Genomic DNA, 16,127 nt, shown 5'->3' with positions numbered 1-16,127 from the left:
GTTAACGAACTTTTTTCATTCCAGTAGTATGTTCAGGTGCCAGTACTGACCGAATTTTTTCCCATAAGGAATATTGTGAAGTAGATTAGTCAATTTCAGACCCCCAAACATACACGTACAAACGCACTTACATAAATACACTTACATAATTGGTCGCATTTGGAGGTGATCGTTATGCGGGGGTCCACTGTATCATGTTTAAGACAACAATTTAAATTTTCTCTGACATACATCGCCACACCACCACCCTTCCTGTTGACCCTATCAGTGTGGAATAGTTTATAACCCTGTATGTTGCATTCAGAAGGCATTTCTCTATCTTTCAGGTTGAACCAGGTCTCTGTTATACCAATAATATCTATATTACCTACACTTGCAAGTAATTTTAGCTCATCTATCTTATTTCTTAGACTCCTACTATTTGTATAGTAAACCTTAAGGGAGCTAGTCACTCGTTGCCCTCTACTATCTCTCTTTGTTTGTTGATCAGTTGATTTGCCATTACTAGCAACTTTATTTTGAATATTGTCTTTTAAACATATCCCTGAGGTATCCCGGTAATAGCTGCTGTTTTTAACCCTAATGCTGCAGCCTGATTGTTTCCCACAAACACCCATACCTCTATAATCTATCAGTTTAAATTCCTAGACAAGTCATCAATTACACTCTCAATTGAATTGGTTAATGCAACCACTCCATCCCCAGAGAGATGAACCCCATCCCTTGCATACATATCATGTTTACTAAAGAATAGGTCCCAGTTATCAATGAATGGGATTGCAAGTTCCTTGCAGTACCTGTCTAGCCAGCGATTTATACCAATTGCCCTAGACATCCATTCATTGCCCACTCCCTTTCTAGGCAAGATGCTACATATGACTGGGATCCCTCCCTTAGACCTGACTACTTCTATGGCTGACCTATACTTATCCAGCAGCTCCTCTCTCCTGCCCTTCCCAGTGTCATTACCCCCAGCACTAAGACAGATAATGGGCTTGTTCCCATTACCTGCATAATATCCAATCTGCTGACTATGTCACCAACACCAGCTCCAGGAAGGCACACTCTTTGTCTGACCTTTCTGTCTCTGTTACAAAATGCACGGTCCATATATCTTACCTGAGAACCGCCTACTATTAAAATATTCTTACCTTGATTAGCAGGGGAATCAGTGGTACCTTCAACCTCACTAACCACTTAAGTACACTCGTCTTGGAGAACAGAGAATCGATTTCCTACCTTCACATCTTCTCTATTAACTCTCCTCATCTTCCTTCTTCCTGAACTGTGAACCACTTGCCACTTAAAGCGGCTGCCACTATCACTGCTAGTGACCATTCCTTCCTTACCAGCCAAATCCTTCTCACACTCACTCCCAAACTCATCTATGCGAAGCTTCAGCTTCATATTTTCCTCCTGAAGAAGTAGAATCTCCTTCTTCAACACATGAACCTGGGATTCTAAAGCACTACAACAAGCCATGGTATGGCATCTATTATGAATATTTCAACATTATACTAACATGAAGCACAAAATCAGTATGGGTTATTCACTACAAGGATTTGAATGTGCCCATTTTGGTTCATTAGAGAATATATGTTTAATCTGGCTTGCATTTGGTAGAATTAGAACTACCTTCTGTGACCTTGAATCAAACTCCATTGCTTCCAGGCACTGTATGACCCCTACTGGGCTAATTTTACTGATTTCCAACTAATGTAATTTTTTTTTTCAACCAACTGGCCATATCCCACCAAGGCAGGGTGGCCTTAAAAGAAAAATGAAAACTTCTCTTTTTAAATTTAGTAATGTATACAGGAGAAAGGGTTACTAGTCCCTTGCTCCTGGCATTTTAGTCGCCTCTTACGACACACATGGCTTACGGAGGAAGAATCCTGTTCCATTTCCCCATGGAGAATTAATATAAATACTACTTAAAATATATTTAAAAACAAAAATTGCATTTCATTCCTTGCATGGAAATGGCTTTGTGCCTTCCATTATCCATGTGCTTTATGACCTATGTGGGTTTACTGCTTCTCCACGAATGTAATAATTTATTCCATAGAGAATATACTTGCCTACAATATAGGAGGGCCCTACTTATACTGCAGGTTAGGTCCCCAACTCCTGTTAAGAAGTGATAATTACCAAAGTGAAACATAGCCTTTTTTCACTTTTGAATGCATATAAAACCTTGAAACATGTTTACACTATCATAAATTAAGTGAGCAATAGAACTAGGCCTAAAAATAAAAGATAAGAAAACAGAATGTGTGTTTTGCATATGCAGAACACACATTTCTTAAATTAAAATATGAATCAATTTGAGAAAAGATCACTGGTACTCCAAGCTTTGGAACTGGATTAATAATAAACAAGGAGGCTAGCTTTTGCCTAGTTCTTTAAGGCCCTAGGATTCTCTGAGTGTTAAATCATTATAGGTTTTGACTTGCAGCCACCAAATACATTAGTCTCTAGCAACAGTATTAGCTGCCTTTTGCGGCTTTGAAGCCAGGCATTGACTTCTCTTCTTTAGCAATAAGTCCTAAGTGGCATCATCTTCCAATATATTGCAATTTCATTCATGTTAAAAATCTGTTGCTTGGTATGTCCATCATATTTGATGAGCCTAGCTAGCTCATGTGGATAATTTTCTGCAGCTACTGTATCAGTGCTAACTGCTTCACTCTGCACTTTGATGCTGTGAAGTTAACTTCTTTCCTTAAACCTATGAAACCAGCCTCTGCTAGCTTTGAATTTATCTTCAGCAGCTTCCTCACCTCTCTCTTAGGGTTTGGCCTGGATGATGGCTTGGCTTACAGGTACATTGTGACTGGTTTGATCTTCAGTCCACACCAGTAGAAGTTATTCCATGTCATCAATAAAGCCATCATGTTTCCTTATAACTTTAATGTTCACTGGTTTAGCACTTCTAATTTCCTTCAACACTTTCTCCTTAGAGTTCACAGTTGTACTGTGTGATGAGCCAAACCTAGGTTACTTTCTGTCTCAGCCATAGACATACATTACTCACCAAGTTTAATAATTTCTAACTTCATGCATCGGGCAAAAAAACTGCTGGCATAGCAAAATGGGTACCAAATAAATGAAGAATGGGTATAATCGAAAACCTCTGCATTAGTAAAATGGAGTAAGGCAGGGCCCTCCTCTGCTGTATCTACAGATATTTGTATTTTTTAATAATTTTTTTTCCTCATTTTTCAAAGATTTTTACTGTAAATGAATTTGTAGGCAGAAACTAGTCTTGAGTGTGTGTTAAGTTGTATTAATGCAAGGTAGGTTGTATTAGTGTCAGATGGAAGACAGTTATATTATGTGTGTTGGCAGGTTTGCTGGACATTTTTCTTTCTCACCAACATTTAAGATGACAGCTAAATCTTACAATCTACTCTTTACCTTCACCACACAATTTTATTTTTCTTTGTGTTTGTAAGCTCTTTTATGAAGCTCCTCTCTCTCTATAGTGTGATTTTTTTGTAAATACAATTTAAAACTGCTTTCAAAACAATAAAACACAAACATTGTCCTCTCCATTCAATATTAAATTTTTGAATGTGCTTTTTCAATTGCATTTCCCTAAAAATTGCACTGAATGGAATTGCTTATAGGAGAGCTTAGAGAATTAAGTCACATTACCGCGACTGAAACAACACACAAGTAACCCATAGTAGTAAACAGAGTAAAGTCTGAGGTGGCTATGGTGAAAAGCTCTAATCCACAAGGCACAATACTCACTCACATCCTGTTCCTCATCCTCATATCTGACATAGACAGGGATGTAAGCCACAGCTCAGTGTCTTCCTTTGCAGGTGACGCCTGAATTTGCATGACAGTGTCTTCCATTGAAGACAGCGCAAGACTCCAGGAGGACATCAACCAAATCTTGAGATGGATCGCAGAAAACAATATGAAGTTAAATGATGAGAAATTTCAATTACTCGGCATGGAAAATGTGAGGAAATTAAAGCTATATCGGATTATAAAACAAATTCCAACCACACAATAGAGCGAAAAACTAATGTAAAAGACCTGGGAGTGATCATGTCAGAGGATTTCACCTTCAAAGACCATAACAGTGTGTCAATCGCATCTGCTAGAAAAATGACAGGATGGATAATGAGAACCTTCAAAACTAGGGATGCCAGTCCCATGATGACACTCTTCAGGCCTCTTGTACTATATAGGCTGGAATATTGCTGCACATTAACAGCACCTTTCAGGGCAGGTGAAATTGCTGACCTGGAAAATGTACAGAGAACCTTCACAGTGCACATAACTGCGATAAAACACTGAACTTACTGGGAATGCTTAAAGTTCCTCAACCTGTATTCCCTGGAATGCAGGCAGGAGAGATACATGATTATATATACAGTGGACCCCCGCATAATGATATTAATCCGTTCATGAGAGCTCATTGTTATGCGAAATTATAGTTATGCGAATGAATTTTCCCCATAAGAAATAATGGAAATCAAATTAATCCATGCAAGACACCCAAAAGTATGAAAAAAAAAATTTTTACCACATGAAATATACATTTTCCTACACACAAAGAGAAGGATACATGCACAATAGTAGAGTAGTACATGCACAATATATATTGTGCATGTACTACTCTACTAAATGAAGAATAAATGACACTTACCTTTATTGAAGATGCAGCAATGACTGATGAGACACTGTGTCCTGGGAGTGCCTTTTCCTCCTGAGTACTGTAGGTCCTGTTTGGCATTTTCTTCCAGAACAGGCCTTATCACACTGTGTATGCCACTACGATTCTTAAATCTCTCAAACCAACCTTTGCTGGCTTTAAATTCACCAATATGAGCACTAGTTCCAGGCATTTTTCCCTGTTCACCTCGGTGTTAGTCGACTGGTGTGGGTTGCATCCTGGGAGACAAGATAAGGACCCCAATGGAAATAAGTTAGACAGTCTTCGATGACACTGACTTTTTTGGGTTATCCTGGGTGGCTAACCCTCTGGGGTTAATTGTTTCTTGGTATTCTCAATAAGCCACACCAACAACGGTGCTACAGCAGCAGCAGCAGCAGCAGCTGACAGTGCTACAGCAGCAGCAGCAGCAGCTGACAGTGCTACAGCAGCAGCAGCAGCAGCTGACAGTGCTACAGCAGCAGCAGCAGCAGCTGACAGTGCTACAGCAGCAGCAGACAGTACTACAGTAGCAGCAGCAGCTGACGGTGGTACAGCAGCAGCAGCTGACGGTGCTACAGCAGCAGCAGCAGCTGACAGTGCTACAGCAGCAGCAGATGGTGCTACAGCAGCAGCAGACGGTACTACAGCAGCAGCAGCAGCTGACGGTGGCACAGCAGCAGCAGCAGCTGACAATGGTACAACAGCAGCAGCAGCTGATGGTGCTACAGCAGCAGCAGCAGCTGACAGTGCTACAGCAGCAGCAGCAGCAGCAGCAGCTGACAGTGCTACAGCAGCAGCAGACGGTGCTACAGCAGCAGCAGATGGTACTACAGCAGCAGCAGCAGCTGACGGTGGTACAGCAGCAGCAGCAGCTGATGGTGCTACAGCAGCAGCAGCAGCTGACAGTGCTACAGCAGCAGCAGCATCAGCAGTTGACCATGGTACCACAGTATTTCGATAATATTTCTCTCCCTTTTTACCACAGGGTTGACACTAGAAGCTTTCTTGGGGCCCATGGTCACTTATTTTGCAGATAAAATCACCAAAAACGCTGTAATAATACGAAATATTCCGATTGTATGCTTGGATGTTACCGTGGAGGCTGGCTTGTAAACAATGTCACCGGCGGAACATGTGAGGCTGGCTCAGGCCTCACATAGACGCGTCTCAGACGAATAGCATTGAGCGAGTTTTTTAGCGCTCTGCGAGGCAAAATTTTAGTGATAAAATGTATCGCTATGCGGATTTAACGTTATGTGATGCCAACGGTATGCGGGGGTCCACTGTACAGTGGACCCCCGCATAGCGACCTTAATCCGTGCAAGAGGGCTGGTTGTTATGCGAAATGTTCGGTATGCGAATGAATTTTCCCCATAAGAAATAATGGAAATCAAATTAATCCGTGCAAGACACCCAAAAGTATGAAAACAAAAATTTTACCACATGAAATAGACATTTTCCTACACACAAAGAGAAGGATACATGCACAAAAGTAGAGTAGTACATGCACAATATATATTGTGCATGTACTACTCTACTAAATGAAGAATAAATGACACTTACCTTTATTGAAGATGCAGCAATGACTGATGAGACACTGTGTCCTGGGAGTGCCTTTTCCTCCTGAGTACTGTAGGTCCTGTTTGGTATTTTCTTCCAGAACAGGCCTTATCACACTGTGTATGTCACTACGATTCTTAAATCTCTCAAACCAACCTTTGCTGGCTCTAAATTCACCAATATGAGCACTAGTTCCAGGCATTTTCCCTGTTCACCTGGGTGTTAGTCTACTGATGTGGGTTGCATCCTGGGAGACAAGATTAAGGACCCCAATGGAAATAAGTTAGACAGTCTTCGATGACACTGACTTTTTTGGGTTATCCTGGGTGGCAAATCCTCTGGGGTTAATTGTTTCTTGGTATTCTCAATAAGCCACACCAACAACGGTGGTACAGCAGCAGCAGCAGCAGCAGCAGCAGACGATGCTACAGCAGCAGCAGCAGCAGCAGACGATGCTACAGCAGCAGCAGCAGCAGCAGACGATGCTACAGCAGCAGCAGCAGCAGCAGACGATGCTACAGCAGCAGCAGCAGCAGCAGACGATGCTACAGCAGCAGCAGCAGCAGCAGACGATGCTACAGCAGCAACTGACGATGTTACAGCAGCAGCAGACGATGCTGCAGCAGCAGCAGCAGCAGCAGACGATGCTACAGCAGCAGCAGCAGCAGCAGACGATGCTACAGCAGCAACTGACGATGTTACAGCAGCAGCAGACGATGCTGCAGCAGCAGCAGCAGCAGCAGACGATGCTACAGCAGCAGCAGCAGCAGCAGACGATGCTACAGCAGCAGCAGCAGCAGACGATGCTACAGCAGCAACTGACGGTACTACAGCAGCAGCAGCAGCTGACGGTGGTACAGCAGCAGCAGCAGCTGTACCACCAATAGTAGCGATGGTTGATTGGGGTTTATTATACAACCTGGCCAGCTCGGAGACACGCACTCCACTTTCATACTTATCAATGATCTTTTTCTTCATCTCCAAAGTAATTCTCACCCTTATTGCTGTAGGGTTGGCACTAGAAGCTATCTTGGGGCCCATGGTCACTTATTTTCCAGAAAAAAATCACCAAAAAACACTGTAATAATACGAAATGTTCCGATTGTATGCTTGGATGTTACCGCGGAGGCTGGCTAAGGTATTTGAGGAGGTAGATCATGGTAATGAATATGATATTGTGTATATGGACTTCAGTAAGGCTTTTGACAGGGTCCCACATCAGAGACTATTGAGGAAAATTAAAGCACATGGAATAGGAGAAATTTTTTCCTGGATAGAGGCATGGTTGACAAATAGGCAGCAGAGAGTTTGCATAAATGGGGAGAAATCAGAGTGGGGAAGTGTCACGAGCGGTGTTCCACAGGGGTCAGTGTTGGGCCCCCTGCTGTTCACAATCTACATAAACGACATAGATGAGGGCATAAAGAGCGACATCGGCAAGTTTGCCGATGACACCAAAATAGGCCGTCGAATTCATTCTGACGAGGACATTCGAGCACTCCAGGAAGATTTGAATAGACTGATGCAGTGGTCGGAGAAGTGGCAGATGCAGTTTAATATAGACAAATGCAAAGTTCTAAATGTTGGACAGGACAATAACCATGCCACGTATAAACTAAATAATGTAGATCTTAATATTACGGATTGCGAAAAAGATTTAGGAGTTCTGGTTAGCAGTAATCTGAAACCAAGACAACAGTGCATAAGTGTTCGCAATAAAGCTAATAGAATCCTTGGCTTCATATCAAGAAGCATAAATAATAGGAGTCCTCAGGTTGTTCTTCAACTCTATACATCCTTGGTTAGGCCTCATTTAGATTATGCTGCACAGTTTTGGTCACCGTATTACAGAATGGATATAAATTCTCTGGAAAATGTACAAAGGAGGATGACAAAGTTGATCCCATGTATCAGAAACCTTCCCTATGAGGATAGACTAAGGGCCCTGAAACTGCACTCTCTAGAAAGACGTAGAATTAGGGGGGATATGATTGAGGTGTATAAATGGAAGACAGGAATAAATAAAGGGGATGTAAATAGTGTGCTGAAAATATCTAGCCTAGACAGGACTCGCAGCAATGGTTTTAAGTTGGAAAAATTCAGATTCAGGAAGGATATAGGAAAGTACTGGTTTGGTAATAGAGTTGTGGATGAGTGGAACAAACTCCCAAGTACCGTTATAGAGGCCAGAACGTTGTGTAGCTTTAAAAATAGGTTGGATAAATACATGAGTAGATGTGGGTGGGTGTGAGTTAGACCTGATAGCTTGTGCTACCAGGTCGGTTGCCGTGTTCCTCCCTTAAGTCAATGTGACCTGACCTGACTAGGTTGGGTGCATTGGCTTAAGCCGGTAGGAGACTTGGACCTGCCTCGCATGGGCCAGTAGGCCTTCTGCAGTGTTCCTTCGTTCTTATGTTCTTATGTAAACAATGCCACCGGCGGAACATGTGAGCGTGGCTCAGGCCGCACATTGGACGCGTCTCGGACGAAGGCCGCTGAGCGGGTTTTTGGGCGGTATGCGGGGCAAAATTTTAGCGATCAAAGCGTCCGCTATGCGGATTGTCCGTTATGCAAGGCGTCCGTTATGCGGGGGTCCACTGTACTTGGAAAACCCTAGAGGGATTAGTACCAAACTTGCACACAAAAATCACTCCCCACGAAAGCAAAAGACCCGGCAGATGATGCAACATCCCCACAATGAAAAGCAGGGGTGCTACTAGCACGATAAGAGACAATACAATAAGTGTCAGGGGCCCAAGACTGTTCAACTGCCTTCCAGCATACATGAAGGGGATTACCAATAGACCCCTGTCTTCAAGAAGGCACTGGACAGGCACCTAAAGTCAATACCTGACCAGCTGGGCTGTGGTTCATATGTCTGGTTGTGTGCGGCCAACAGTAATAGCCTGGTTGATCAGGCCCTGATGCACAATGAGGCCTTGTCACAGACCGGGCCGTGGGGGCATTGACCCCCGAAGCCCTCTCCAGGTATACTCCGGGCATACAGGAGAGACAAACTTGCGATGACATTTCAGTCAAACTTGTACCATTAACTAGTGTGACTAGTTAATGGTCCAAGTCGGACCAAAACATCTTCTGTGCAGGTTATTTGTGTAAGTGATCTTACTCTAGCTCTTATTGCAGTAACATTTGTCTCCCAGTAGAGCCTGACTATTTAGAGAGCTCAAGAGTAAATGCAATCAAACCATACCACGGGCGGAGCTTGAACTCGCATTGTTTTTTGACCATAACCACAGGTTGCAACCCTGCCTCTGGTATGGTTTGTTTGACCATAACCACAAGTTGCAGCCCTGCCTCTGGTATGGTTTGTTTGACCATAACCACAAGTTGCAGCCCTGCCTCTGGTATGGTTTGTTTGCAATTTTGTCATTACGATTTTGTGAGCAAATGCAATATACAGTTAATTCTCCTGAGTCACTTAAAAGATTGTTTCTAGAGCTGCCCTTGAGGCATAAAATAATTAAGCACAAAATATTCATGCTGAATTTTCAGTCTTAATTTGACATGCGAGAAATAGCATTACGTAGTATGTAAGGTGTACAATTAGTTTGCTTAAAATGCTTGGCATAAAAAGAGGTTTTCCTAACATATACTTGATATATTATCATACCTGGAACCAAGCAAACTGCTAATTCATCCATTGTAACTTCCATCTATATTTTCTTGAAATGAAAATTTCAATTTTTAATATTTTTATTTAATTTTTAACTTTCTTAATGCTAGTGAAGAGCTCATAATTCAAGCAAATGGAGCTCCTCTTCCCTTAGGTCAAACTTTATTACCTGCCATTTCCCAGGTGTTGTATGAAACTTACAGGGTTAGTGCATTCCCATGAATATAACAGTAATATTGCCCAAGTTAGTGATCCTGTCATTACTGGCAAGCTTATAATGTGTACTTTCATATTGTCAAGTAAATGTACACATATGCAACTAATGTGACATTTTATTATGGCCTGTAATAACTACAAAAAGCCACAGTACAAATGATCACAGTCCACTGCTAGCCAACCTCCTCCCCTAACTCATCAAAAACCTAAATCTACTTACTATACAAAACATTCACTAAATTAGACACATGTGCAACTCTTGGGTATCTTTATTGAGGAAACGTTTCGCCACACAGTGGCTTCATCAGTCCATACAAAGGAGAATCTTGAAGAACAGGAGGAGAATGAGGTAATCAGTCCCTCAACCTTGAGTCGATGTGGTCAGTCCATCAATCTTGAATAGAATACGGCATATGTGCAGAGAAGGAGCTTATAAACCGTTGGCAGGAGAGGTGCAGCAGTCATAGATGGTGTCACATTTGTTCAATGTGGAAGTAGGTCGTTCCCAAGAATTAGGCAAGTGAAGAATTCCCAAGTATTAAGATCCCAAGAGGTTGCAGTGTCTGACAGGTTTGTAGATGAATGGTTCAGAGAACCGACATTAGACACATGTGTACAAGAGTTGCACATGTGTCTAATTTATTAACATGTCGGTTCTCTTAACCATTCATTTACAAAACATTCACTCTTACTACTGTGCATCTTACATATACAGAACAATAAATTCTAATATTAATCCCAACTTGAGGCACATCCTTGATAGCTACAACAGGACCCATCAACATAATACTAGGCACAAAAATCTCTGACATACCCTGTGTCTGGCTTGACCTTTGTCAAAATTCAGTGTACATAAAAGGTCCCAGAATCTGGAACTCCCTGTTGGAAATCTCCAGTCACTCTGCCACCATCTTCAAAACTACTGCAAAAAAAAAGCACTTTCTCTTCCTTACATATCCTAACATCAGAATAAATATGAGAAAACTATATATCCTTATTCTCATTGTCACAAATGTATGGAAGACATTCTCAATATCTGTAATTCTCACAACCATTAAAATATTGAATGTGTTCACAATAAGTTAATATGCTAGTATCCTCATTACTTATAATCATAATTCAACGTGTAATTCTAAAACATTGAAACATGATAAAAGTCATAAAGCGTACTAATAGCATATTCAGTTCTCTTGTATTCATTATAATTCTTAATTTTATTTTTTACAATCACCTAAGAGACTGTATATATAAGTGGTTAATTAGTTATTGTCTTATTAATGTTAAGTTAGTCTTAAGTTTGCCTGAAGTGCTTTGCATACTAAGGGTCGTTCTGCATGCATACCTAGATGGCACTCACCTTTGTACAAATATTGTATCATACTAAAATAAAGAATCTTTAATCTTTAAACATTTCTTTTTCCAGGAGCTTTGTCAAACAATAACAGCTTGACAAAGTTGCTGAAGAGAGAAATGTTGCCACAATAAAATGTCCCATTGGTTGCATGTGTTCATTTACCTAAAATATTATTGGTAATTCCTAGGTAGTAGGTTGGTAGACAGCAACCGCCCAGGGAGGTGCTACCATCCTGCCAAGCAAGTGTAAAACGAAAGTCTGTAATTGTTTTACATGATGGTAGGATTGCTGGTGTCTTTTTTTTGTCTCATATACATGCAAGATTCCAGGTACGTCTTGCTACTTCTACTTACACTTAGGTCACACTACACATACATGTACAAGCAAATATATACACACCCCTCTGTGTTTTCTTCTATTTTTTTACTAGTTCTTGTTCTTTTCCTCTTATCTCCATGGGGAAGTGGAACAGAATTCTTCCTCTGTAAGCCATGAGTGTCATAAAAGGCAACTAAAACGCTGGGAGCAAGGGGCTAGTAACCCCTTCTCCTGTATATATAACTAATGTTAAAAAGAGAAACACTTGTTTTTCTTTTTGGGCCACCCCGTCTCGGTGGGATACGGCCAGTTTGTTGAAAGAAGATTTGGTAATTCTACCATTATTACTGCATACTTTTATATTTACTTTGTATATGCAGTAGCAGCTGGGAGACTACGGTGAAGACTGTATTTTGTTTGACTGTCCTGGCCAGATAGAACTGTACACTCACATGAATGTCATGACCAGGCTAGTACACTGTGTATTTTCTTCACCAGTTGTTGAATCTATTTCATTTGGTGGTGTGGTGCACCACTTAAGTGGTCCACCATCTTACCCCCGGTTCATTACCTTCACCCGGCAAGGGAAAGACAGGTGTTTCTGAATGAGGTTTAGTTCAAGGATATTATTATTATAACCAAAAAGAAGCGCTAAGCCACAAGGGCAGTTCAAGGATAGGGTAGGTCAATTCCTTGGATCAAGAGCCCCCCATCCCCCTCCCCAGTTCCCTCTTTCCTTTCCCTGAAGATCATGAAAGATATGTGGAAATGCAGTGTTCATTTTCAGATTACAGATGCAAAACAAATTTTTATTTCCTTATGTGGTACAAATTATTATTATTATAATCAAAAAGAAGCCTAGAGTTTACCTGGAGAGAGTTCCGGGGGTCAATGCCCTCGCGGCCCGGTCTGTGACCAGGCCTCCTGGTGGATCAGCGCCTGATCAACCAGGCTGTTGCTGCTGGCTGCACGCAAACCAACGTACGAGCCACAGCCCGGCTGATCAGGAACTGACTTTAGGTGCTTGTCCAGTGCCAGCTTGAAGACTGCCAGGGGTCTGTTGGTAATCCCCCTTATGTGTGCTGGGAGGCAGTTGAACAGTCTCGGGCCCCTGACACTTATTGTATGGTCTCTTAACGTGCTAGTGACACCCCTGCTTTTCATTGGGGGGATGTTGCATTGTCTGCCAAGTCTTTTGCTTTCGTAATGAGTGATTTTCGTGTGCAAGTTCGGTACTAGTCCCTCTAGGATTTTCCAGGTGTATATAATCATGTATCTCTCCCGACTGCATTCCAGGGAATACAGGTTCAGGAACCTCAAGCGCTCCCAGTAATTGAGGTGTTTTATCTCCGTTATGCGCGCCGTGAAAGTTCTCTGTACATTTTCTAGGTCGGCAATTTCACCTGCCTTGAAAGGTGCTGTTAGTGTGCAGCAATATTCCAGCCTAGATAAAACAAGTGACCTGAAGAGTGTCATCATGGGCTTGGCATCCCTAGTTTTGAAGGTTCTCATTATCCATCCTGTCATTTTTCTAGCAGCAGTGATTGATACAATGTTATGGTCCTTGAAGGTGAGATCCTCCAACATGATCACTCTCAGGTCTTTGACGTTGGTGTTTCGCTCTATTTTGTGGCCAGAATTTGTTTTGTACTCTGATGAAGATTTAATTTCCTTGTGTTTACCATATCTGAGTAATTGAAATTTCTCATCGTTGAACTTCATATTGTTTTCTGCAGCCCACTGAAAGATTTGGTTGATGTCCGCCTGGAGCCTTGCAGTGTCTGCAATGGAAGACACTGTCATGCAGATTCGAGTGTCATCTGCAAAGGAAGACACGGTGCTGTGGCTGACATCCTTGTCTATGTCAGATATGAGGATGAGGAACAAGATGGGAGCGCTAAGCCACAAGGGCTATACAGCTGTGTGGTACAAAATGATATAGTTTACGTGTAATAAATTAAGATTTAGCCACAGACTGTTAAGTAGGTTATCTTCAATCTATGGTCTTATTCATTTTCACATTAATAAATCATCTTTTGTGAATATATTTGTGACATACTGTTCATTTTCAGATTGATAGGTCATCTTCAATCTATGGATTTCTGAGTGTGTGCAGTATTTGTGTTGGATTCGGCATACATGGTCGATACTACCAAATTCCTCTCTGGGAGCATTGCTGCTCTAGCCACCATGGTGCAACTTGAAGTCAGTAAATGTATTATATTATTATTACTACTACTAGTAGACACAATTGTATATTTATTTCTGGTTCATTTCATGTGCCTCTCTATTTTGTTTACATTATTAGCCATGACCCCTCCCCTCAGTTGGGGGGGGATCATGGCTAATAATGTAAACTAGATAGAGAGGCAGGTTAAGGAGTTGTGATCCATGGAATTGGAACCTCCGTCCCCATGAATCAAATCTCATTACCTCCAGTCACACTAATACTTTATGACCCTAATGCGTTTTCATTCTATTATAATAATAATTTCTCCTTAGAAATAAACTTACCTCTGTATATTTTGGTATTAACCCGTAAACGGTCCAAACGTATACATACGTTTTTTCAAAAAAAGTAAAAAAAGTAGATCTTTTTGTTTTTTTATATTTGAAAATGTGTAAAAAACTTTGATCTACTTTTTTTTTTGTTACATTTGAAAATATGTAATAAAAACGTAGATCTACTTTTGTATCACTACACATGTGAACGTAGATCTGCTTGGACTGTTTATGGGTTAATGTAGCGTGTCTTGTCATCTAATTAGCAATCATAGTATTTAGCTTCTAACATTTATGCTGACTAACCTAAATAGGTTCAGAGCTCCACTTTTAATAATGGTCCAGTAGAACTTCGGTATAAAATGCCCCTATGCACTGAATCATCGACAAGACGTGTAATGATAGAGCAGTCCATCTTCATACCTCTAAGGTACAGGACTAAAGGACAGAGTTCTGATATATGAAATGAGTTTGGAATAAAACAAACAAAAAATCTTTCTGAACAAAGGCTCAGCGAGTCCGCTGCATGGGGATGTTTGGTTGAATTGCCAATGCAGCAGACCAAGTCTCTATGGGAGGTGTTTGGTAGTACCATCAATGCAGCAGACCATGTCTGCTTCATCGCAGGTCTGTCCAGTATAGTTTGTGTCCATGACCTGCCTGTTTCCATTGTACAAGATGACTGGCTCAGCCTACATGAGTTGGTTATAGGCTGCTCATATGCTCACGTACTATCATTTGGTCTCCAGTTTTCCCTGGATTTACAGTGATTATCATTATTTTATTTAATTATGTTATTAAGAAAGAACTCTAAAGGCAAGTGATAATGTATAACTCTGCTGAGACAAAACCTGAATTAAAAAGGATGATGGATTCTGGCATCTCCTCAACCATCTACTATACATCTCCCACATAATATACTCTACATCTCCCACATAATCTACTCTACATCTCCCACATAATATACTCTACATCTCCCACATAATCTACTCTACATCTCCCACATAATATACTCTACATCTCCCACATAATCTACTCTACATCTCCCACATAATATACTCTACATCTCCCACATAATCTACTCTACATCTCCCACATAATCTACTCTACATCTCCCACATAATCTACTCTACATCTCCCACATAATATACTCTACATCTCCCACATAATATACTCTACATCTCCCACACCATCTACCTGTATGTCTTCCACATTGGAAAATAAGGAATATCCACTAGGAAGTTTTATTGACCTAAGAAAAACTTTTGGCACAGTAGACCACGGCATCCTACTCCACAAACTTGACCATTATGGTATAAGAGGCCATGCACTTGCATATTTCAAATCCTACCTTACTATTAGATATCAGTATGTCACCAGTAAAGACACAGCATCATCAACATCCACCCTGTAAATAGGTATTACATTTGCCGTTTTCTACTTATCTGGTTCGATACCCATTGTAGTGATTAGTTAAAGAGACCAGCATTTGTAGTGATTAGTTAAAGAGACCAGCATTTGTAGTGATTAGTTAAAGAGACCAGCATTTGTAGTGATTAGTTAAAGAGACCAGCATTTGTAGTGATTAGTTAAAGAGACCAGCATTTGTAGTGATTAGTTAAAGATACCAGCTCATGGTTTACTAAGTTCCTCCTCACATTCCTGTAGAAACCTGTAAGCATTTCATCAAGGACAAGAGACTTGTTGAGTCTTTAGTTGCTTGTCTGAGGACGATTTCACAAGTGACCTTGATCTTGCAAAATTTATTTTCATCCTGATCTGTATAATTATTGATTTTCGAATTTTCATTTGTGTCTTATTGTGTAAAAACAAAAAAAGAAAAGAAATAAGTGTTAAAAATAGTA

At 41.0% G+C, this 16,127-nt stretch overlaps 1 protein-coding gene across 1 annotated transcript in view; it reads left to right on the top strand.

The window, feature by feature from the left end:
- LOC138851271 (GPN-loop GTPase 3-like) overlaps positions 1 to 16,127 on the top strand; it is a 41,194-nt gene that overhangs the window by 4,961 nt on the left and 20,106 nt on the right. The window contains 2 exon segments of the mRNA XM_070080219.1: positions 12,144 to 12,229; positions 13,833 to 13,965. Of these exon segments, the coding sequence (XP_069936320.1) occupies positions 12,144 to 12,229; positions 13,833 to 13,965 (219 nt within the window).

Source organism: Cherax quadricarinatus, unplaced genomic scaffold, assembly GCF_038502225.1.
Source record: "Cherax quadricarinatus isolate ZL_2023a unplaced genomic scaffold, ASM3850222v1 Contig229, whole genome shotgun sequence".
NCBI lineage: Eukaryota > Metazoa > Arthropoda > Malacostraca > Decapoda > Parastacidae > Cherax > Cherax quadricarinatus.
This window is presented reverse-complemented; position numbering and strand designations above follow the sequence as displayed.